The sequence below is a fragment of the Oncorhynchus tshawytscha genome, linkage group LG03 (genome assembly GCF_018296145.1).
Source record: "Oncorhynchus tshawytscha isolate Ot180627B linkage group LG03, Otsh_v2.0, whole genome shotgun sequence".
Taxonomy (NCBI): domain Eukaryota; kingdom Metazoa; phylum Chordata; class Actinopteri; order Salmoniformes; family Salmonidae; genus Oncorhynchus; species Oncorhynchus tshawytscha.
The window spans coordinates 37,116,132-37,141,980 of NC_056431.1; the positions used below are offsets into that span (position 1 = coordinate 37,116,132).

At 43.5% G+C, this 25,849-nt stretch overlaps 1 protein-coding gene and 1 pseudogene across 10 annotated transcripts in view; one reads left to right on the forward strand and one right to left on the reverse strand.

Moving 5' to 3' along the window:
• Nucleotides 1-17,096: 17,096 nt before the first annotated feature.
• Nucleotides 17,097-19,105, reverse strand: LOC112224066 (annotated as a pseudogene).
• Nucleotides 19,106-23,267: 4,162 nt separating this feature from the next.
• The window catches only part of LOC112224070 (leucine-rich repeat flightless-interacting protein 2), a 64,234-nt gene continuing 61,652 nt past the window's right edge, over nucleotides 23,268-25,849 (forward strand). For 3 of the 10 annotated variants that reach the window (XM_042315118.1, XM_042315133.1, XM_042315139.1), the window contains exon 1: nucleotides 23,460-23,976. In XM_042315118.1, coding sequence (XP_042171052.1) covers nucleotides 23,887-23,976 — 90 coding nt within the window. In that variant the 5' untranslated portion in view covers nucleotides 23,460-23,886. Of the gene's footprint in view, nucleotides 23,431-23,459; nucleotides 23,977-25,849 lie in introns of those variants that run through there. The other 7 variants (XM_042315160.1, XM_042315180.1, XM_042315151.1 and 4 more) reach the window with 5 other exon arrangements.

Below are 25,849 nucleotides of genomic sequence, written 5' to 3' on the forward strand. Positions count from 1 at the left end.
AATCTTATTTGTCACATACACATGGTTAGCAGATGTTAATGCGAGTGTAGCGAAATGCTTGAGCTTCTAGTTCCGACAATGCAGTAATAACGAACAGGTAATCTAACTAACAATTCCAAAAAAACTACTGTCTTATACACAGTGTAAGGGGATAAAGAATATGTACATAAGGATATATGAATGAGTGATGGTACAGAGCAGCATAGGCAAGATGCAGTAGATGATATCGAGTACAGTATATACATATGAGATAAGTATGTAAACCAAGTGGCATAGTTAAAGTGGCTAGTGATACATGTATTACATAAGGATGCAGTCGATGATATAAAGTACAGTATCAACGTATGCATATGAGATGAATAATGTAGGGTAAGTAACATTATATAAGGTAGCATTGTTTAAAGTGGCTAGTGATATATTTACATCATTTCCCATCAATTCCCATGATTAAAGTGGCTGGAGTAGAGTCAGTGTCATTGACAGTGTGTTGGCAGTAGCCACTCAATGTTAGTGGTGGCTGTTTAACAGTCCGATGGCCTTGAGATAGAAGCTGTTTTTCAGTCTCTCGGTCCCAGCTTTGATGCACCTGTACTGACCTCGCCTTCTGGTTGACAGCGGGGTGAACAGGCAGTGGCTCGGGTGGTTGATGTCCTTGATGATCTTTATGGCCTTCCTGTAGCATCGGGTGGTGTAGGTGTCCTGGAGGGCAGGTAGTTTGCCCCCGGTGATGCGTTGTGCAGACCTCACTACCCTCTGGAGAGCCTTACGGTTGAGGGCGGTGCAGTTGCCATACCAGGCGGTGATACAGCCCGCCAGGATGCTCTCGATTGTGCATCTGTAGAAGTTTGTGAGTGCTTTTGGTGACAAGCCGAATTTCTTCAGCCTCCTGAGGTTGAAGAGGCGCTGCTGCGCCTTCCTCACGATGCTGTCTGTGTGAGTGGACCAATTCAGCAGTCTCTTTGGCACTTCAGAAGCTTGTTCTCTGTCAACTAAATCCCATATTCTATATTATAATCCCATATCTTTCTTTCGATAGAAATCCCATGTTTTCAATCAGCAAGAAATAAGATGCAACCCTCTGCTGGAAACTTGGAACGATCCTGGGAGAAAATACTGCTTGAGTGTCTTGAGAAGACAGGAGAACAAATAAAAGCACAAACATTGGAAAAGATGGAGTTGATACAAAGTGGTGGGACCGTGTGGGAGGGAATGCACTTCTAACATCATAGAATATAGACTGATGCTAGTAAAACATAATGATGAACAGGCTCTCTTTGCATGCACACACATGCACAAACACACGCACTTTCCTTGGATTCAAGTACATCTGTCAATGTCTGCTATGGCTGTAGAGTACCATTCGAAAGAGACAGATTCACACTCTAACCCACACATACACATAGACACATAATCAGTACACACACACTCACGTGTATAGTACATACAGTACATAAACACTGACACTCACACACAGGCAGTGACATTGTTTATGTCATTGTATACATTTTTGACACACACATGCATTTCATTTGACAGAGGCTCATGTGCCATAACGAATACGACCCACCCAGCTCCCTCAAGACGTTGCCATGGGCTTGGCTCTGAATGTACAGAGAGACACTGTATCTAATTGGTATCAGTTGAACATCTGACTCATGTATCCAGATGTGTGCCATAATTTTTTATTTAAAGGCCCAATGCAGCCATTTTTATATAATCAAATCATTTCTGGGTTACAATTAGGAACTGTAATAGATTACTATTAGAATGGGAGAAAATAACTTTCTAGCAAAAAAAATATTTCTCAAACCAGAATTTTGCTAGGGCTGTCTGGTTGGGAGTGGTCTGAGTGGGGAGGTGAAAACTGAAAACAAGCTGTTATTGGCAGAGAGGTTTGGAACTCTCTTTGTTATTGGTCTATTAACCAATTTACCGCATGGTGATGTAACCATGGAAATCCGAACGTCCTGCCCATGCAACTTGCTGATTAAAACGGTCCTGTGTAAATTGTATTTTCAACCAACAACTATTAGGAAATGACACTGGTTGTCACGTTCTGACCTTAGTTCCTTTTTTATGTCTTTATTTTAGTGGGTCAGGGCGTGAGTTGGGGTGGGCATTCTATGTTGTGTTTCTATGTTTTGTTCTCTTATATTTCTATGTGTTTGGCCTAGTATGGTTCTCAATCAGAGGCAGGTGTCAGTCGTTGTCTCTGATTGGGAGCCATATTTAGGTAGCCTGTTTTCTATTGTGTTTTGTGGGTGGTTGTATCCTGTGTTAGTGTTTTCACCATACGGGACTGTTTCGGTTGTTTGTTTGTACTTTTGTTATTTTGTTCAGTTGATTTATTAAATATATCATTATGGACACTTACCACGCTGCACATTGGTCTGATCCTTGCTACTCCTCCTCTGAAGAAGAGGAATTCTGTTACAGAACCAACCAATGACCAAGCAGCGTGGTAACGGTTAGCGGCAGAAATCTCAAGACTCCTGAACAATCGAGGAGATTCTGGATGGCAAGGGACCCTGGGCACAGGCTGGGGAATACCGCCGCCCCAAAGCAGAGCTGGAGGCAGCGAAAGCTGAGCGGCGGTGGTATGAGGAGGCTGCACGGCAGCGCGGCTGGGATGAGAGGCAGCCTTAAAAAATTATTGGGGGAGGACACACGGGGAGTGTGGCTAAGTCAGGTAGGAAACCTGAGCCAACTCCCCGCGCTTACCGTGGAGAGAGGTGGACCGGGCAGGCACCGCGTTATGCCGTGAGGCGCACGGTGTCCCCGGTGCGCAGGCATAGCCCGGTGCGTTACAGCGCAGCGCCTCGTATCGGCCGGGCTAGAGTGTCCATCAAGCCAGGTGCCATGAAGCCGGCTCAGCGCATCTGGTCTCCAGTGTGTCTCCTCGGGCCGGGGTATATGGCACCAGCCCTACGCAGGGTGTCCCCGGTTCGCTAGCACAGCCCAGTGCGTTTTTTCCACCTCGCCGCACTGGCCTGGCTACGGGGAGTATCCAACCAGGTAGGGTTGTGCAGGCTCAGTGCTCGAGACCTTCAGTGCGCCTCCACGGTCCGGTCTATCCGGTGCCTCCTCCACACACCAGCCCTCCGGTGGCAGCCCCCCGCACCAGGCTGTCTCTCCGTCTCCTCCCTACAGGTGCTCCCCCGCCTGTCCGGAGCTGCCCGGAGTCTCCCCCCTGTCCGGAGCTGCCCGGAGTCTCCCCCCTGTCCGGAGCCGCCGGAGCCTCCCCCTGTCCGGAGCCGCCGGAGCCTCCCGCCAGTCGGGAGACGCCGGAGCCGCCCGCCAGTCGGGAGACACCGGAGCCGCCCGCCAGTCGGGAGACGCCGGAGCCGCCCGCCAGTCGGGAGCCGCCGGAGCCGCCCGTCATTCGGGAGCCGCCGGAGCCTCCCGCCAGTCGGGAGACGCCGGAGCCACCCGCCAGTCGTGAGCCGCCCGTCATTCGGGAGCCGCCGGAGCCGCCCGTCATTCGGGAGCCGCCGGAGCCGCCCGTCATTCGGGAGCCGCCGGAGCCGCCCGTCATTCGAGAGCCGCCGGAGCCGCCCGTCATTCGGGAGCCGCCAGAGCCACCCGTCATTCGGGAGCTGCCGGAATCGCCCGTCACTCCGGCGCTGCCGGAATCGCATTTCACTCCGGAGCTGCCGGAATCTCCCGTTCATTCGGGACCCGTTGCTAGGGTCCCCATTCCGGGGTCAGTGGCGAGGGTCGCCACTCCTAAGGTGCCACGTAAGTGGGCCGAGACTATGGTGGAATGGGGTCCACGTCCCGCTCCAGAGCCGCCACCGCTGTAAATGCCCACTCAGACCTTCCCCTATACGTTCAGGATTTGCGGCCGGAGTCCGCACCTTTGGGGGGCGTACTGTCACGTTCTGATCCTAGTTCCTTTTTTGTCTTTATTTTAGTTGGTCAGGGCGTGAGTTGGGGTGGGAATTCTGTTGTTTTTCTATGTTTTGTTCTGTTATTTTTCTATGTGTTTGGCCAAGTATGGTTCTCAATCAGAGGCAGGTGTCAGTCGTTGTCACTGATTGGGAGTCATATTTAGGTAGCCTGTTTTCTATTGTGTTTTGTGGGTGGTTGTATCCTGTGTTAGCGTTTTCACCATACGGGACTGTTTTGTGGTTTGTTTGTACTTTAGTTATTTTGTTCAGTGTTCTGTTGATTTATTAAATATATCATTATGGACACTTACCACACTGCACATTGGTCTGATCCTTGCTACTCCTCCTCTGAAGAGGAATTCCGTTCCACTGGTCAAATCCTTTCACAGTGTTAGTTTCATCAGCTGTTGTACAATATGATATAAAATACAGGAAAACTCCATTTTGACTGCACTGGGTCTTTAAGCCTCGTAAAGTATGCTCAGTCAAATTCATACTGACGCCATCAAATATTAGCATTGTCAACAAATGGAAACTTTTTTGTCTGGCTCAACTTGGTCATTGCATTTCTGTTTTGAACATCAGAGAGGCTATATTATTTTAATATTGGTTCCTCTCCCTGACTATTATGGTAGAGCACTGTCTGTTGACTTGGCATTAGCAGTTATACAGCATCATACTCAAAATATGTATTTTTTGTGGTTTATGCCATAACCCTTCTCTTTTTCAGATGGTACGTTTTAGAGTCTGGTTACGAGGTATGTCCACGGCCAGTCAAGGTCAAAGATACGATTGGTGCCTTATCAAGGCACAATTATCTTTAGTGTTCCATTTCAGTATAAAAATATGCAGCTACACTGCATTCGGAAAGTGTTCAGACCCCTACACTTTTTCCACATTTTGTTACGTTACAGCCTCATTCTAAAATCTATTAAATTGTTTTCCCTCCCCTCATCACTCTGCACACAATATCCCATAATGACAAAGCAAAAACAGGTTTTTAAGAATTTTGGGCAAATTTATAAAATAAAACCAACTTAAATATTTACACTGCTACATACAGTGCATTCGGAAAGTATTCAGACCCCTTCACTTTTTCCACAGTTTGTGACTTTAAAGCCTTATTCTAAAATGTATTAAATTGTTTTTTTCCCTCAACAATCTTCACACAGTACCCCATAATGACAAAGCAAAAACTTCTTAAAAATAAGAAATGGATATACAGTGGGCAGAACAAGTATTTGATACACTGCCGATTTTGCAGGTTTTCTTACAAAGCATGTAGAGGTCTGTAATTTATCATAGGTACACTTCAACTGTGAGAGACGGAATCGAAAACAAAAATCCAGAAAATCACATTGTATGAATTTTAAGTAATTAATTAGCATTTTATTGAATGACATAAGTATTTGATACATCAGAAAAGCAGAACTTAATATTTGGTACAGGAAACCTTTGTTTGCAATTACAGAGATCATATGTTTCCTGTAGTTCTTGACCAGGTTTGCACACACTGCAGCAGGGATTTTGGCCCACTCCTCCATACAGACCTTCTCCAGTTCCTTCAGGTTTCGGGGCTGTCACTGGGCAGCTCCCTCCAAAGATTTTCTTTTGGGTTCAGGTCTGGAGACTGGCTAGGCCACTCCAGGACCTTGAGATGCTTCTTACGGAGCCACTCCTTAGTTGCCCTGGCTGTGTGTTTCGGGTCGTTGTCATGCTGGAAGATCCAGCCACGACCCATCTTCATTGCTCTTACTGAGGGAAGGAGGTTGTTGGCCAAGATCTCGCGATACATGGCCCCATCCATCCTCCCCTCAATATAGTGCAGTCGTCCTATCCCCTTTGCAGAAAAGCATCCCCAAAGAATGATGTTTCCACCTCCATGCTTCACGGTTGGAATGGTGTTCTTGGGGGTTGTACTCATCCTTCTTCTTCCTCCAAACACGGCGAGTGGAATTGAGACCAAAAAGCTCTATTTTTGTCTCATCAGACCACGTGACCTTCTCCCATTCCTCCTCTGGATCGTCCAGATGGTCATTGGCAAACTTCAGACAGGCGCTGGACATGCGCTGGCTTGAGCAGGGGGACCTTGCGTGCGCTACAGGATTTTAATCCATGGCGGCGTAGTGTGTTACTAATGGTTTTCTTTGAGACTGTGGTCCCAGCTCTCTTCAGGTAATTGACCAGGTCCTGCCGTGTAGTTCTGGGCTGATCCCTCACCTTCCTCATGATCATTGATGCCCCACGAGGTGAGATCTTGCATGGAGCCCCAGACCGAGGGTGATTGACCGTCATCTTGAACTTCTTTCATTTTCGAATAATTGTGCCAACAGTTGTTGCCTTCTCACCGAGCTGCTTGCCTATTGTCCTGTAGCCCATCCCAGCCTTGTGCAGGTCTACAATTTTATCCCTGATGTCTTTACACAGCTGTCTGGTCTTGGCCATTGTGGAGAGGTTGGAGTCTGTTTGAGTGTGTGGACAGGTGTCTTTTATACAGGTAACGAGGTCGAACAGGTGCAGTTAATACAGGTAATGAGTGGAGAACAGGAGGGCTTCTTACAGAAAAACTAACAGGTCTGTGAGAGCCGGAATTCTTACTGGTTGGTAGGTGATCAAATACTTATGTCATGCAATAAAATGAAAATTAATTATTTAAAAATCATACAATGTGATTTTCTGTATTTTTGTTTTAGATTCCGTCTCTCACAGTTGAAGTGTACCTATGATAAAAATTACAGACCTCTACATGCTTTGTAAGTAGGAAAACCTGCAAAATCGTCAGTGTATCATATACTTGTTCTCCCCACTGTATTACATTTACATAACATGCTTCGTCATCAAGTGGAAGATGTAGGGCTGCCATCTTATCGGCTCTTAGCCAACCATGCTGTTTTGTTTGTTTTTCTGCGTTGTTTGTAACTTGTTTTGTACATAATGTTGCTGCTACCATCTCTCATGAAAAAAAGAGCTTCTGGACATCAGAACTGGGATTACTCACCTCACATTTGATGAGGAGTTATTCTTCAATGAGTCGGATGTGAGGGACATGTTACGGACACCTGACCAGGCCCAAAAGAAAACGTAGGTTTCGCAGAAAGAGATCAGGATGCATTGTGAGGATCAGGAGATGAGTGGCTAATCTGCCCTTGCCGTCCGTTCTGCTAGCTAACTTTCAGGAAAATAAATGGGACGAATTGAAAGCATATCCTACCAAAGGGACATTCAAAGCTGAACAACGACATTAAGAACATACAGCTGGCAGGTTATACACTCTATTGGCAGGACTGAACAGCAGCCTCTGGTAAGACACGAGGCGGGGCAAATGCATATTTGTAAACAATAGCTGGTGCACGATATCTAAGGAAGTCTCAGGGTTTTGCTCGCCTGAGGTAGATTATCTCATGATAAGCTATAGACCACACTATCTACCTAGAGAGTTTCGTAGCTGTCTACATACCACTACAGACCAAGGCTAGCACTAAAACCGCACTCAATGAGTTGTTTTCCGCACTAAGCAAACAGGAAAACGCACAACCAGAGGCGGCGCTCCTAGTGGCCGCGGACTTTAATGCAGGGAACTTAAATCAGTTTTACCTCATTTTCTATCAGCATGTTAAATGTGCAACCAGAGGGAAAAAAGATCTAGACCACCTTTACTCCACACACAGAGACACATGCAAAGCTCTCCCTCGCCCTCCATTTGGCAAATCTGACCATAACTCTATCCTCCTGATTCCTGCTTACAAGCAACAATTTAAACAGGAAGTACTAGTGACTCGGTCTATAAAAAAGTGGTCAGGTGAAGCAGATGCTAAACAACAGGACTGTTTTGCTAGCACACACTGGAATATGTTCCAGGATTCTTCCGATGGCATTGAGGAGTACACCACATCAGTCACTGGCTTTATCAATAAGTGCATCGAGGACGTTGTGCCCACAATAACTGTACGTACATACCCCAACAAGAAGCCATGGATTACAGGCAACATTCGCACTGAGCTAAAGGGTAGAGCTGCAGCTTTCAAACAGCGGGACTCTAACCCGGAAGTTTCTAAGAAATCCCAGTATGCCCTCCGACGAACCATCAAACAGGAAAAGCGTCAATACAGGACTAAGATCAAATCGTACTACATCGGCTCCTAATCTCGTCAGATGGGGCAGGGCTTGCAAAGTATTACAGACTACAAAGGGAGGCACAGCCGAGAGCTGCCCAGTGACACAAGCCTACCAGACGAGCTAAATAACTTCTATGCTCGCTTCGATGCAAGTAACACTGAAACATGCATGAGAGAATCAGCTGTTCTGGACAACTGTGTGATCATGCTCTCCACAGCCGATGTGAGTAAGACCTTTGAACAGGATAACATTCACAAGGCCGCTGGGTCAGACGGATTACCAGAACGTGTACCCCGAGCATGCACTGACCAACTGGCAAGTGTCTTCACTGACATTTTCAACCTCTCCCTATCTGAGTCTGTAATACCAACATGTTTCAAGCAAACCACCATAGTATTCTTGGGCACAGGGACTAAGGTAACCTGCCTAAATGACTACCGACCCATAGCACTCACGTCTGTAGCCATGAAATGCTTTGAAAGGTTGGTCATGGCTCACATCAACACCATCATCCCAGAAACCCTAGACCCACTCCAATTTGCATATTGCACCAACAGATCCACAGATGATGCAATCTCTATTGCACTCCATGCTGCCCTTTCCACCTGGACAAAAGGAACACCTATGTGAGAATGCTATTCATTGACTCAGTGTTCAACACCATAGTGCCCTCAAAGCTCATCATGAAGCTAAGAACCCTGGGACTAAACACCTCCCTCCCTGCAACTGGATCCTGAACTTCCTGAAGTTCCTGACGTGGTAAGGGTAGGTAGAAAAACATCCGACAAGCTGATCCTCAACACGGGGGCCCCTCAGGGTTGCGTGTTCAGTCCCCTCCTGTACTCCCTGTTCACTCATGACTGCACGGCCAAGCATGACTCCAACAAGTTTGCTGATGATACAACAGTGGTAGGCCTGATCACCGACAATGACGAAACAGCCTACAGGGAGTAGGTCAGTAACCTGACCTTGGGGTACAAGCACAACTACCTCTCCCTCAACGTGATCAAGACGAAGGATATTATTGTGGACTACAGGAAAAGGAGGACTGACCATGGGGCTGTAGTGGAGCAGGTTGAGAGCTTCAGGTTCCTTGGCATCAACATCACCAACAAACTAACATGGTCCAAGTCAGGACACTGAAAATATTTGGCATGGGTCCTCAGATCCTCACAAGGTTTTACAGCTGCATCATCAAGAGCATCCTGATGTGTTGCATCTGCTCGGCCTCTGACCGCAAGGCACTACAGAGGGTAGTGCGTATGGTCCAGTACATCACTGGGGCCAAGCTTCCTGCCATCCAGGACCTCTATACCAGGCGAAGTCAGAGGAAGGCCCTACATTTATTTAGATCGGGTTCAAGTCCGGGCTCTGGCTGGGCCAATCAAGAACATTCAGAGACTTGTCCCAAAGCCACTCCTGTATTGTCTTGGCTGTGTACTTAGTGTCATTGTCCTGTTGGAATGTGAACCTTCACCCCAGTCTGAGGTTCAGAGGGCATAGGTTTTCATCAAGGTTTTCTCCGTTCATCTTTCCCTCGATCCCGACTAGTCTCCCAGTCCCTGCCATTGAAAAACATTCCCACAGCATGATGCTGCCACCACCATGCTTCACTGTATGGATGGTGCCAGGTCTCCTCCAGCCATGACGCTTGGCATTCAGGCCAAAGAGTTCAATCTTGGTTTCATCAGACCAGAGAATCTTGTTTCTCATGGTCTGAGAGTCTTTTAGGTGCCTTTTAGCAACTCCAAGCGGGCTATCATGTGCCTTTTACTGAGAAGTGGCTTCTGGCTTCCGTCTCGCCACTCTACCATAAAGGCCTGATTGGTGGAGTGCTGCAGAGATGGTTGTCCTTCTGGAAGGTTTTCCCATCACCACACAGGAACTCTGGAGCTCTGACAGAGTAAACATTGGGTTCGTGGTCTCCTCCCTGACCAAGGCCCTTCTCCACAATTACTTAGTTTGGCTCTAGGAAGAGTCTTGGTGGTTCCAAACTACTTCCATTTAAGATTTATGGAGACCACTGTGTTCTTGGAAACCTTCAATGCTATAGACATTTTTTGGTACCCTTCCCCAGATCTGTGCCTCAACACAATCCTGTCTCGGAGCTCAATGGAAAATTCCTTCGACCTCATGGTTTGGTTTTTGCTCTGACATGCACTGTCAACTGTAGGACATTATACAGACTGGTGTGTGCCTATCCAAACATGTCCCGTTGAATTTACCACAGGTGGACTCCAATCATGTTGTAGAAACATCTCAAGGATGATCAATGGAAACAGGATGCACCTGAGTTCAATCAGCAGATTCTGACGTCATTTCCGGTCACAACTTGTGGACTTGTTTACATGCTGCTGAGCTGTTTCTTGCTAATGTTACTTTGCTACCTGCCAAGTTGAAGGTTTTTACCGTTTTATGTTAAAAAATATTTCCTCGCTCAACTATTTTCATTAAACTTACTCACCCTAAATGCTTTATCTGGAAATGGTTCTACACGACCTCCACCAGCCGAAGCTAAGTAGTAACATTAACATTATGCCTTCTAATTGCAGTCACTGTACTAATAATATACAAGAAAACGATCGCCTTGTGGTGAGGATAGCCGTGCTACAAGCCCAGCTTCAGACGCAATCGTTAGGTTAAGGGCAATTTAAGTGTAGGAAAGGATGAAGCAGTGTTGGTGCCACCAATAAGTACAGATAGTAGTATAAATCCCCTCGCAGTCCCCGCAGACGGACAATTTTCTCATGGCTTCTGGAAGGAAATGCCATTGGAATGCTCAACCGGTGTAGCTCATTCAGCCAACAGCAACTTTAAACCTAGTTCTCCCCATTAAGCAAGGAGTCGGAGTCAGAGGCCGAGCCTTCTCTGGTCTCTCCTCCACCCGTTACGGGGTCTGAGATGCCGAACCCTCCCACCATTAGCTCTGACAAATTGAAAACCCTAGTCATTGAGGACTCCATTACCCACAGTATTAGACTTAAAAATAATCATCCAGTGATCATACACTGTTTACCAGGGGGCAGGGCTACCGACGTTAAGGCCAACCTGAAGATGGTGCTGACTAAGGCTAAAACTGGCGAGTGTAGCGAGTATAGGGATATTGTTATCCACGTTGGCCCCAACCTTGTTAGGATGAAACAGTCAGAGGTCACCAAGGGCAACATAGCTTCAGCGTGTAAATCAGCTAGAAAGATGTGTCGGCATCGAGTGATTGTCTCTGGCCACATCTCAGTTAGGCAGAGTGATGAGCTCTACAGCAGAGTCTCACAACTCATTCGCTGGTTGATAACTGTTTTCTGCCCCTCCCAAAATATAACATTTGTAGATAATTAGCTCTCTTTCTGGGACACCCACAAGCAGGACCAAGCCTGGCCTGCTGAGGAGTGACGGACTCCATCCTAGCTGGAGGGGTGCTCTCATTTTATCTATGAACATAGACAGGGCTCTAACTCCTCTAGCTCCACAATGAGATAGGGTGCAGGCCAGGCAGCAGGCTGTTAGCCAGCCTGCCAGCTTAGTGGAGTCTACCACTGGCACAGTCAGTGTAGTCAGCTCAGCTATCCCCATTGAGACCGTGTCTGTGCCTCGATCTAGGTTGAGCAAAACTCAACATGGTGGAGTTCGCCTTAGCAATCTCACTGGAATAAAGACCTGCTCCATTCCTGTCATTATTGAAAGAGATTGTGATATCTCTCATCTCAAAATAGGGCTACTTAATGTTAGATCCCTCACTTCCAAGGCAGTCATAATCAATGAACTAATCACTGATCATAATCTTGATGTGATTGGCTTGACTAAAACATGGCTTAAGCCTGATGAATTTACTGTGTTAAATGAGACCTCACCTCCTGGTTACCTCTCCTCCCCCGCGCATCCCGCAAAGGCAGAGGTGTTGCTGACATTTACAATACCAAATTTCAATTTACAAAAAAAGACTGCGTTTTCATCTTTAAGCTTCTGGTCATGAAATGCCTACTCAATCACTTTTTATAGCTACTGTTTACAGGCCTCCTGGACCACATACAGCATTCCTCACTGAGTTCCCTGAACTCCTATCATGGCAGATAATATTAACATTTTTGGTGACTTTAATATTCACATGGAAAAGTCCACAGGCCCACTCCAAAAGCCTTTCGGTGCCATCATCGACTCAGTGGGGTTTGTCCAACATTTCTACGGACCTACTCACTGCCACAGTCATACTCTGGACCTAGTTTTGTCCCGTGGAATAAATATTGTAGCTCTTAATGTTTTTCCTCATAATCCTGGACTATCGGACCACCATTTTTATTATGTTTGCAATCGCAACAAATAATCTGCTCAGTCCCCAACCAAGGATCATCAAAAGCTGTGCTATAAATTCTCAAACATCCCAAAGATTCCTAGATGCCCTTCCAGATGGAAGTCTTCCGACTAGCTTGGAAAGACAGTAACGTGCAGTATCGAAGAGCCCTCACTGCTGCTCGATCATCCTATTTTTAAAACTTAATTGAGGAAAATAAGAACAATCCAAAATGTATTTTGACACTGTCGCAAAGCTAACTATAAAGCAGCATTCCCCAAGAGAGAATGGCTTTCACTTCAGCAGTGATAAATTCATGAACCTCTTTTGACGAAAAGATCATGATCATTAGAAAGCAAATGACAGACTCCTCTTTAAATCTGTGTATTTTTCCAAAGCTCAGTTGTCCTGAGTGCACACCACTTCCAGGACCTAGAATCAAGGGAGAGACTCAAGTTTTTAATCCTGTAACTCTTGACGCATTGAGGAAAATAGTCATGGCCTCTAAACCTTCAAGCTGCGTACTGGACCCTATTCCAACTAAACTACTGAAAGAGCTGCTTCCTGTGCTTGGCCCTCCTATGTTGAACATAATAAGCGGCTCCCTATCCACTGGATGTGTACCAAACTCACTAAAAGTGGCTGTAATAAAGCCCCTCTTGAAAAAGCCAAACCTTGAACCAGAAAATTTAAAAAACTATCGGCCTATATCGTATCTCCCATTTCTCTCAAAGATTTTAGAAAAAGCTGTTGCGCAGTAACAATATCCTTCCTGTTTGGCCCTGTCCGGGGGTGTCCTCAGATGGGGCCACAGTGTCTCCTGACCCCTCCTGTCTCAGCCTCCAGTATTTATGCAGTATTTGTTATATCTGGAGTACTTCTCCTGTCCTATTCGGTGTCCTGTGTGAATTTAAGTGTGCTCTCTCTAATTCTCTCTTTCGCTCTTTCTTTCTCTCTCTCGGAGGACCTGAGCCCTAGGACCATGCCTCAGGACTACCTGACATGATGACTCCTTGCTGTCCACCTGGCCATGCTGCTGCTCCAGTTTCAACTGTTCTGCCTTATTATTATTGGACCATGCTGGTCATTTATGAACATTTGAACATGTTGGCCATGTTCTGTTATAATCTCCACCCGGCACAGCCGGAAGAGGACTGGCTACCCCACATATGCTCTCTCTAATTCTCTCTTTCTTTCTCTCTCTCGGAGGACCTGAGCCCTAGGACCATGCCCCAGGACTACCTGACATGATGACTCCTTGCTGTCCCCAGTCCACCTGACCGTGCTGCTGCTCCAGTTTCAACTGTTCTGCCTTATTATTATTGGACCATGCTGGTCATTTATGAACATTTGAACATCTTGGCCAGGTTCTGTTATAATCTCCACCCGGCACAGCCAGAAGAGGACTGGCCACCCCACATAGCCTGGTTCCTCTCTAGGTTTCTTCCTAGGTTTTTCCTAGCCATCGTGCTTCTACACCTGCATTGCTTGCTGTTTGGGGTTTTAGGCTGGGTTTCTGTACAGCACTTTGAGATATCAGCTGATGTGCGAAGGGCTATATTAAATACATTTGATTTGAACTCACTGCCTTCCTGAAGACAAACAATGCATAAACGAAACGCTTCAGTCTGGTTTTAGACCCCATCATAGCACTGAGACTGCACTTGTGAAGGTGGTAAATGACCTTTTAATGGCATCAGATCAAGGCTCTGCATCTGTCCTCGTGCTCCTAGACCTTACTGCTGCTTTTAATACCATTGATCACCACATTCTTTTGGAGAGATTGGAAACCCAAATTGATCTACATGGACAAGTTCTGGCCTGGTTTAGATTTTATCTGTCGGAAAGACATTTGTCCTCTGACAAATCAAATGTAAATTTCGGGGTTCCTCAAGGTTCCGTTTTAGGACCACTATTGTTTTCACTGTATATTTACCTCTTGGTGATGTCATTCGGAAACATAATGTTAACTTTCACTGCTATGCGGACGATACACAGCTGTAAAATTTTTATGAAACATGGTGAAGGCCCAAAATTGCCCTCCCTGGTAGCCTGTGTTTCAGACGTAAGTAAGTAGATGGGGGCAATTTTGTTAACTTTTAAACAAGTATTACTTCAGTACTAGCCTCTCTACACTGGCTTCTTAGGGCTGATTTCAAGGTTTTACTGCTATCCTACAAAGCATTACATGGGCTTGCTCCTACCTAATCTCTCTCTCTCTCTCTCTCTCTCTCTCTCTCTCTCTAAATGATCGGCTATGAAAAGCGAACTGACATTTACTCCTGAGGTGCTGACCTGTTGCACCCTCTACATTTGACCCCGCTGGTCATCTATGAACATTTGAACATATTGGCCATGTACTGTTATAATCTCCACCCCTCAGAGCCTGGTTCTTCTCTAGGTGTCTTTCTAGGTTCCTGCATTTCTAGGGACTTTTTTCCTAGCCATCGTGATTCTACATCTGCATTGCTTGCTGTTTGGGGTTTTAGGCTGGGTTTCTGTATAGCACTTTGTGACATTGGCCGATGTAAAAAGAGCTTTATAAATACATTTGATTGATTGAATTTTGAGTCTCATAGCAAAGGGTCTGAATACGTATGTAAATAAGGTATTTCTGTTTTATATATTTTTTTATATTTTTTATTTTTTTAATTGCAAACATTTCTAAAAACCTGTTTTCACTTTGTCATTATGGGGTATTGTGTGTAGATTGATGAGGAAAAACATTTGTTTAATCCGTTTTAGAATAAGGCTGTAACGTAACAAAATGTGACCGACCGACTCTATTTGGTCTTATTAGAAAACATTTGAAAAGGTGTTTTTTACTTTGGATAAAAGTAGAGACTCAGAGATACAAAATGGTATGTCATACACTATAGTTGAGGTACAATGGGAAAGTAATTCTCCTTTGAGAGTTGATAAACTTGTAACATCACTTTAGAGAGAATGGCCCTTGAATGTTTTGGTACCTACTGGAGAGCTCTTCATTGTCTACACCCATTCAGCATCATTCACACCCTCTTAATAAGTTTAGCCCCACACATCTCTTAAATGATTCACATGTGAGGCTATGTGCTAAACAATCAAAGATTTCAAGACTAAAGGCTGGCTTATACTGTGGATGTGTTCCTAAATTTAATCTGGAGTTGCTGGCTAAACAATGAACCATAATCCCAACTCATAACATTACTACCCTTCGTGAATCTGCTGGTAGCTAATCAACCATGTGTCACGCCTTGGTCTTAGTATTTTGTGTTTTCTTTAATTATTTGTTCAGGCCAGGGTGTGACATGGGTTTATTGTGTTGTCGTATTGGGGTTTTTGTAGGCACCATGTTCAATGTTAGCTGGCTAACATTAGGCTATAACTAGCCATGCAAATGGCTCTGAGATATTAATAATATTACAACACAGATCATACACATAACTTTAGCTAGATAGCCAGCCAGCTAATGTTAGCTAGTTAGCTAACAATACACTTTCATTTGAAATGAAAATTACTTTCTGGCAAAATTAGAAATGTGTAATATCTGAAATGGTAGCTAGCTAGACTATCTTACCGTATACATGGATGGACGCTTCTCCCTCTCTGTCATGGATACCATGGTTGCCCTTAGTTTGAAGATGTAATCCGGAGACAGGTGTTTTATACAACAGCCTTCTGTGTGTTCTCTTTTTGAATCCATCTGCATATTTGCAATCAAACGGCAGAATTTTCATCATCTCCTTAGCTATCACACTCTATTTCCACTGATTTCTGGTCCTCCAGAAAGTGGAGATCAAAACTTATGCAGTTCTACTACGTGATATTTCAAAAAAGCTGCGTTAGAAAGGAATACCTACACATACTGACCAGCTCATGTTATAGACAGAAGTGTGCTACATGACAGACCAATCCGAACTCAACTCTTGGCATATCCAGTCCACTCATGTCTAGCGGGAAGGTTGCTGACTTTTTCCGTGGCTAAACCTACTAGGCTCATAATTTAACAATTGTATTCATATTTACAGATGGTATACAAGTTTGCTATTAAGGCACATGAAAGTTACAGAAGGCATTTCTGCCCCAAAATGCATTTTGATTAAAGCAGGTTTACGATAAAATGGCACTCCTGTGAAGCAGTGACGCGCGACATACGCCACGTTTCCTGAAACGAGTCACAAATGTGGAAAAAGAGAAGGGGTCTGAATACTTTCCGAATGCACTGTACATAAGTAAGGAAAAGTTTGATTTTGGTTAACCTTAAATCTTTGAACATAGTTTCTCCTCTGTCCTTAAGGATTTCACATTTGGGTGATCAAACTAAAAGGGCATGGGGAACTGCAGTTCCATCCGGTCTGTAATCTTATCATCTCCCTTAACAACAACACACACACAAACCTATACACCTATCCACATAGAACACACATAAGGGTCCAATGGAGGGGCAACAGATTGCCAGTGGCTGATGTAGGTTCTCAGAGTAGTGCAGGTTCACTAACTGTCTCCTGCCACTCTATCAGACTGACTTGCTGCTGAATCACACTCCTCTTCACCCTGGGCTGACAGAGAGGGATCACACACTCCGCATCCATCTATATTCCTCACCAAACATTGCTGCTTTCTCACCTTTCTTCTGTATTGACTAAATGCTCCATTATAAGATATATGGATAATATATGTTTCTGTCTGTATCTGCTGCTCTCTAGTGGTGTATCTTCAGACCTACACATTTAAAGCTGTGAGACAATGTTTTATGTCGCAATTTTGAATATCAAAGAACAGAAATTGAGAAATATAATAATATATATATTGAGTACAATGATGATTCTTACAGACGCCCAATTACTTACCAATAGCCAGCATCAGTTCACTGACTTGATTCCCTGACTTGGCCAAGGTCTCCATAAAATGCAAGCCTCAGTCAATGGCAAGACTATGTCCTTCCTATGAAATAAATAGAGAGGATAAAATAGTATATGAGTGAATATAAGTGGGAAAATGCATTGCTGTCACGTGGTGACCATTGTGAAAGTACAGTACAATGTGTATAGGTTTGTGGGATGGGAGAGGGATGATTATGTCAGAATGGTCATCATATAGGAATGCTGTCAATATCCCCGTAGGACATATGTATGACTCCCTACAGTCTCCCTATAGTCTGTGTGAATGTGTTTGTGTGCTGTTACATGTACAGTGTATGTGGGTGTGTTATGAGGGTGGGTGCAATTCTGACTATGCAAGAGTGTGTACATGTATTTGTGTTTGTGTGTTGTTGTATACAGTGAGTACAGTGCCTGTAATGTCACCTGGCGCAGCTCTGAAAGGTCTCCCTTGTTCCCTAGTAGAACCCTCACGATGGAACCTGGGATACAGTGCTTCTCCAGCTCCCTAAGCCACAGCTGGGACCTTATGAAGCTCTCCTAAATACACACACCCACCCGTGCACACACACACACACACACACGAGTGCACTTAAACGTACACACACACACACAGGACATGCATTTGGTATAAGCAATCTACATCCAGTGTGTGTTTGTGTGCATTTGTGCATGTGCGTGTTAGTTTTACCTGTTTGCTGATATCGTACACCACCAGTGCATTGTGGGCTCCTCCGGATTATCCCAGATCTCAAAGTGAAGTGTGACATCATTCAGACATACCACCTGGGTGTGGTAGGCACCTGGGGGGGACAGAATATACTGTGGTAGAATAAAGACATACAGTAACCTACCCTATGAGGCAACTTTCTTCAACCAGATCTCTGAGGTAGAGCCCAGTGACAGTATTAAAATCTTACTGAAACTTATACCACCCCCCCTAATACATACAGGAAATTATAAGCAGTTACTTTGGCAACCTTGTGAAATAAATACATTTTTAGCAAAACAGCATAGCAAAACATTTTCATGACAAAAATATACCAGAGTCAACTTAGCTTGTGATTTTGAAAAATAAGATACTACTACGGTATATGAAAAAACAAGTTCCAGAAACAAATGCAAAAATTGCACAGCTGAAAGAAAATGCCAGGCGAGTATGGACATAGCTTTGGCCACATAGCACTATGACCATAACGCTGAAATAGCCATTAATATGATACCGATACACTTGCAGCAACCATAGTACTACCAATGACAGTTTTACATCACGTATGTGTACTCACAGCCTACGGTGGGTAAAGTGCACTTAAACTCATCCTGAATTGTAAGTCAAGTCCTGGCCTCTCTGTTACTGGTACAGACAAAGCCAGCGAGTCATGGAATAGAATATATGGTGTTGTAGTTTTAGCTTAAGAACTCACAAGCACACAAGTAGGCACAAGTTAATGTGAGGCCAGGAAAGAATGTGCAGAATTATGATGGTTTGTCTCTCTAATTTAGCTGATTGTAGGTGAAGATCAAACCAAAGACCAGCATTGGAGAGCAGACCACAATATGAATTCATTGTACATACCCCACACCAACTAGGCTGTACAAGAATAAAGCCAAAGAAAATTCTGATATCACCTGAAGAAACACTAAAGAAAGAAGTCAAGCTAAAGACAATACTAGTGTTAAATAAAAAACAAGACCTTGTTCCCCAGAGACAAAGAGAGAGCAGCTACAAGTGCAGTATGGGCGAGTGGGTGTGTCGAAAAAGAATGTAGTGGGCGTGTGGAAAGGAGTGGGTGTGTCAAAAGGAAAGTAGTGGGCATGTGGAAAAGAGTGGGTGTGTCAAAAAGTAAGTAGTGGGCATGTGGAAAGGAGTGGGTGTGTCGTAGCGCTCTGCTATAGACGGTTTTGATTTTGCGTTTTTTTCTTCCGTTTCTTACCACCCAACTACCATACATTTGAGCTACCATATCATGAGAGTTTGGACTTCTGCTTGAGTCTGAGACATATTTCAATGTTAGTTTTACACAAATAATTGTACATTTTCAGTTATCAAACTGACGATTATTTTTTTTAAATTAAAAGCATTTATGATCAGTGTACTGTTGCTTCATGCGTTGTATGCCTGTGCTTACTGTGACTGTCACCCTGATATTGGCTACAACAGTGGTTTCTTAATTAAAGTTTTGAGCTTATGCCGCATCTATTTGAGGTAGAGAGTACAGAGTCCAGAAACAAGCAAGGGTGAAAACCGGGAGAACTGGAAAAAGGAGAATAGCAAAAGGAGTATGGGGAAAAACACACTGATTGACTTGACTAAACATACAAGAGAAACTGGCACGGAGAGACAGGAAACACAGGGATAAATACACTGGGGAAAATAAGCAACACCTGGAAGGGGTGGAGACAAGCACAGGAACAGGTGAAACAGATCAGGGCGTGACAATAATAGGACACGTGCTGCAAGCTTGTCATTTTTCCTTATTACATTTTTTTGTAAGATTTTATTTGATCTTTTTAGACAATACAAAACAGACACATACAAACGACATCAGACCCGCCTTCTCACACCCCCATCTCCAGCACCTGCATCACTCTCCACCACATGGCCTCAAACTGCACCATTTTGTTTCTCTCCTATTGTGAAGTGTAGCCTAACAGCCAAAATAGGGCAAACTTGCAATGTATTCGATGCTTAAGTACTCTAAAGTTATACGTTTCTAACTCAATATCACAGACCAGATGTACCCTAATGAAAAATGCATCAACCCCTACAAATATATTAATTTATTATAATCAACATAATAATTCAAGCAAAAGTAGCTGTAGCGAGAGGAGAGACTGCATGCTAAAGACAATCAGAAAGAATGTGTCTTTAACCCTGCATTATAATTTAACCTTTTTGAACAAAAGCCAGGAATGAGTGAGTCACTCAGCCCTATGTTGTTCCAGCTTCTGTTGCCTATTTGAGTGTTCATTTAATATCCTACTTATTCTATCATTACCAAGCCTCGTGCAACTGCAAAATGTCCAAAAAAGCAATTTCACAAATCCAGCTATTTTTAAACTTTGCAGTGCTGTATTAAAGGCTTTACAATTTTTTTTTCATAGAACAACCTTTCTGATATTACTTCAACTTTATTTAGTATGGTTTACACTGTTCCAAACGGTCAGATAAAGTATACTGTAATCTAATAGCACCTGTTTGTCATGCAACAGTATCTCTTGCACTTTTGACAATGATTTTACATGAGGCCTAATTCACATGATATGCCTAAAATACTTATATCCACATAGCTAATAAATCATCTAAATGTTCCTTTCAATTATTTAATTAACCTATATCATGTCTTTTTAAAAATTATTTATTACATTTACTTGTGGAATGTTACCGAATAGATAACACCAATAGAAAGTATAATCTGGTGGCATTGGTAGAGAGAACCATGGTGGTGGCAGCATCATGCTGTGGGGATGTTTTTCAGCGGTAGGGACTGGGAGACTAGTCAGGATCAAGAGAAAGATGAACGGAGCAAAGTACAGAGAGATCCTTGATGAAAACCTGCTCCAGAGCGCTCAGGACCTCAGACTGGGGCGAAGGTTCACCTTCCAACAGGACAACAACCCTAAGCACACAGCCAAGACAATGCAGGAGTGGCTTCGGGACAAGTCTCTGAATGAGAGCCCAGAGCCCAGACTTGAATCCGATCTAACATCTCTGTAGAGACCTGAAAATAGCGACGCTCCCCATTCAGCCTGACAGAGCTTGAGAGGATCTGCAGATAACAATGGGAGAAACTCCCCAAATACAGGTGTGCCAAGCTTGTTTTGAATACTTATGTAAATGTGATATTTCAGGTTTATTTTTGTATAAATTTGACCAAATTTATAAAAACCTAATTTGCTTTGGCATTATGAGGTATTGTGTGCAGATTTATGAGGGGAAAAAACTATTGCATCCATTTTAGAATAAGGCTATAACTTAACAAAATGTGGAAAAAGTTTCAGAATGCACTGTATTACAACAATGAAGGATGTTTCAATGTGAAATACAAAAAACAAGTGAGTCAGTTGATTGCCCCCCTGGGAACAGACATCAATTCAATGTGTGCCCAGTGGGTGGTTACTACTATATTGCTGATTATACAAAAATGTGTATACAACCATCAGCAAACCTCATACACTTGCATGTCCTGCAGGAATGTATGGCCTGATTGTTTTATGTGGTTTGTTATGAAAGATTTATATAAAACCCAATATTGGCCTGAAGGACAATGTGTGGTTTTACCCTGTAAAACAGGTATGTTGATATTGCATTGGAATTATATCAAAATCATTAAACAAACAACCCTATTTTTGCCAATGTAGTGAAACAAGTCAGAGTTTTTCAATGGTCAACCCTGTGTCTACTCAGTGAAGTCTGTCAGGTCTAGATATCTCTCTGGTTTGTTGCAAGACATGTGACCAACACCAGAGGAAGGCATTGCTTGTAGGCCAAGTAAATTTATGAGCCTAACGTTTTGAGAGATTTCCAAGTTTATGGACAGTGTTACAGATTCCAAAAACTTGAACTACACTTCTAAATATGCTATTGTCTGGGTTGCATTGCTTCTATGATCAATTCAATGAGTTTAATTGACTTCCTATAGTGATGATAGTCAAATAAGGCAACATGGATCAACAATTAGGCAACAGTTTGGCTTATGGAGGAACAACCATGACTCAATAGAATTTAAAGGGATACTTCAGGATTTTGGCAATGATTCTGACGTTTTTGTCCCTGTGTCCAGTATGAAATACGTTAGAGGTAGTTTTGCGAGTTAATGCTAACTAAACTTAGCAATTGCACTAGCACTAGTTAACAGCTTCCTTCAAACTGCACGCATAGATATCATTTTTTTAATCAATGTGTTCATCAGGGCTGCAGTGGAGAGGGTCAAAAGCTTCAAGTTCCTCAGCATAGAAATCCCTGACAACCTGAAATGGTCCCTTCACACAGACAGCATAGTGAAGAAGGCACAACAACACCTCTTCAACCTCAGGAGGCTGAAGAAATTTGGCTTGGCCCCTAAGACCCCACAAACCTCTACAGATGCACCATTGAAAGCATAATGTCGGGCTGTGTCATTGCCTGGTACAGCAAATGCATTGTCTGCAACCGCAGGACTCTCCAGAGGGTGGTGCAGTCAGCCCAACGAATCACCAGGGGCACACTTCTTGCCCTCCAGGATATCTACAGCACCCGGTGTAACAGGAAGGCCAAGAAGATCATCAAGGATCTCAGCCACCCGAACCATGGCCTGTTCACCCCGCTACCATCTAAAAGACGGAGACAGTTCAAGTGCATCAAAGCTGGGACCGAGAGACTGAGAAACTACTTCACCAGTACCCTGCCCTGATCCTTAGTCACTGTTCTAGCCGGTTACCACCGGGTACTCTGCCCTGCACCTTAGAGACTGCTGCCCTATGTACATAGAGCCATTGAACACTGGTCACTTTAATAATGTTTACATACTATTTCACCCACTTTATATGTATATACTGTATCTAGTCATGGCTCATTCTATAGAACTTTACATTTTTCTGAATTAGGTGTGTATTTGTTTTATTTATTGCTAGTTATTACTGCACAGTTGGAGCTACAAACACAAGCAATTTGCTGCACCTGCACTAACATCTGAAAATCTGTTTATGCGACCAATAAAGGTTGATTTGATATGACTGGGGAAGTAGATAAAGGGCCTCATTGACAAAATCCTGAAGTATCCCTTTAAGTTACAATATTACCATATTTTGTTTTTGGCTAGTCTACAATCTGAATATTACTTGAAAAGCACATTATATAATTCCAAATAAATACAAATAGGCCTAACCCAATCACTGTTGAGATACTTCATAGGAAATTAATTGAATGGACATGGAGGGAAAGAAAATAGAATACTATTCTATAGATCGTTTTCACAACAAATGGGGGCTTTTGAACATAAGTGGATCAAATATAATGTTATTGTTGTGAAATATGCATAGCCATTTGTCATAGTCCTTGCCTTTAAGACGTACACGAAAAGGTTTGTTTTAGCGCTCAAAACTCATCATAAAAAATAGTGGCGAGGGTGTGAGAGACTGCTTTCGTCCCATGGCAATTTGGTCGCTGCCTGCATGAGCCCCGGAAAATGAATTTGCCTCACACCCGCCATACGAAGCATGCATTTACTTTAAAGGCTGCTCTGACAGCATCGCGTCTCTGTCCAAGCGTGTTAACCAAGTGGATTTACAAAGATAGGTAATTTTTTAATTTATTGCATTTTCATGTTTAAAACAAATCTTACGTAGCCTATTAAATTATTTGGATTCCATATCTGAATAGATATATTGCCAGTCAATGTATCTTTATTATGCGTGTTTACCAGGGTACTCAACTATTTGTGATTTCCTCTGGGCAACTCACGTGTTACAAATGGGCGGATTCGATACAAACGACTGCAACGTTTGTTAGAAATGTCGAATTTAGCGTTTGGATAGAAACCACACAGGAAGAGGTCTTGAGGACGGATGTAACCCAATGACCAATGTCGCGAGTGGTAACGAACGGTTTGCCCAGTCATTGTGATTTGACAAATGTTTCTCCCAACATTGTGACAGGCTAGTTGTATTTTCTTTCCTTGAGACGTGCTTTGGATTCCTCTTCTACCTTCAACGATTTGGACCAGTAGCCTAATTACCGGGCAGAAACCAAGACATGGGGACTCAGGGCACAGGACGTAAAAGAAATCCCATTAAGGACAGGTCGACGGCCGAGGATGATACCCTTAATCTCATTGCAAGAGAGGTACTTTTTAATTTTTTTATTAGAAAACTATACGGAAGTGGGAAGTAGCCTATATTTTTCACACAGTTATTGGTGAGGTCAGTAGAACCAATGTCCACTTGACAGTATTCATATTATTTCACCCTCATCTTTTTCCCTCACCTTTCTCCAAGCTGGCAGGAATATATTTTGATATATTATAAATGTTGTGTTACGGCCTAAATTCAAAATTGCTTACATTTTTACATCTATCTTCACACAATGTATTAAATTAATAAATTAGATATTTCTGTACATATTCACACCCCTTTGCCAAGACACTAAATTGAGCTCAGGTGCATCCAATGTCCTCCAATATATATACTAAATTATGAAAATACTATGTAATGTCTCAAAATAGATATCTAACTAGATATCTATTTAACTAGGCAAGTCTGTTAATAAAAAGAAAATGCTTATTTCTTATTGGTTAGAGTGTTGGGCCAGTAACCAAAAGGTTGCTAGATCAAATCCCTGAGCTGACAAGGTAAAAATCTGTCATTCTGCCCCTGAACAAGGCAGTTCCTAGGTCATCATTGTAAATAAGAATTTGTTCTTAACTGACTTGCCTAGTTAAATTAAATGTACAATTATGGCCTACTCCGGCCAAACCGGACAAAGCTGGGTCGATCGTGCATCGCCCTATGGGACTCCCAATCATGGCTGGATGTGATACAGCCTGGATTCAAACCATGTACTATAGTGACGTCTCTTGTGAGGAGATGCAGTGCTATAGACGCCTGTGCCACTTGGGAGCCCCACTATTGTTTTCTGGATTTTAGAAGAAAGTTCACTGTTGAACTAACATTTGAATGGACTATGATCAAGACGTGCGGCTCGAACCATTGGTTTTCTTACAGGACTATCAACACCAATGAATATTTAATTTTACCCATTGGTCGAAACATTTGTTTTTGGATTGGACACCCTACATACGGTGACTTTCTGAGGGTGCCAAATGCACACTCATTCTAGTTCTTAAATGGTCATGTCATCATGCTGTACCGAGCCGACCATCTTAAGACAGTTTTGGTAATACAGCTCAGGCAGTTTTTAGAAGTACACGACCTAGAGGGTGTAGTACTTCACCAGTGTGGTCCCTCTAATAGAATGGGGCCTGCAATGCACCACGGTTAGAAACGCCACTGTTGAATAGAAGGAAGTGTGGTCTGTTCAGACTCGTACCGGATGTTGCATGAACTTTGTATCTCACCTCACACACCAGACTCACTCTAGTGTCTGCTGCTTCATCATTACCCTTGGCAAGTCTGTAGCAGTTGGCTATTTGACTGTTTTACTTTTCTGGTATCAAGTTAGCAGACTTTATTTACTTTACAGTCTGGGGGTATTTGTCTGGAGTTGCACATTCCTGCAGTTTAGTCATTGTTGCTTCCTGTAGTCAATGTGCAGTGGGCAGAACGTGCTGTTGAAATTGCTAGTTGTGTTTTAGGGTTTTGATTTTAAAAAAGTGTGTCAAGGGGCAGTTCCCTATAGCTGCCTTTGCACATTTCCTGAGTTATGGTTTGGTTAAAAAAACAATTGTCATTGGACTGTTTGCTGTTGGAAGGTAGCTTGGTGTAGTTTCAGGACAGTTGGTTAAATGCAGTATACTATAACTGCTAGTCAGTAAAGAGAAAAACGGTGCCCTTTTAAGTGCAGATTGGGTTGAGTCCCACACTGGCAGCCCCTCAGACAGGATGGTCTGTCAGTCCGGATGTGCTGGCCGATTCTGCTAAAAAGGCTTTAAAAATAGAAAGGCCCTGAAATATCAGCTGTTACTGCACACTGCATTCAGATTGGGTCTGTCGTGGGGGATAGGCCATGCCGATTAATCGGTCAACCTCTAATTCTTATA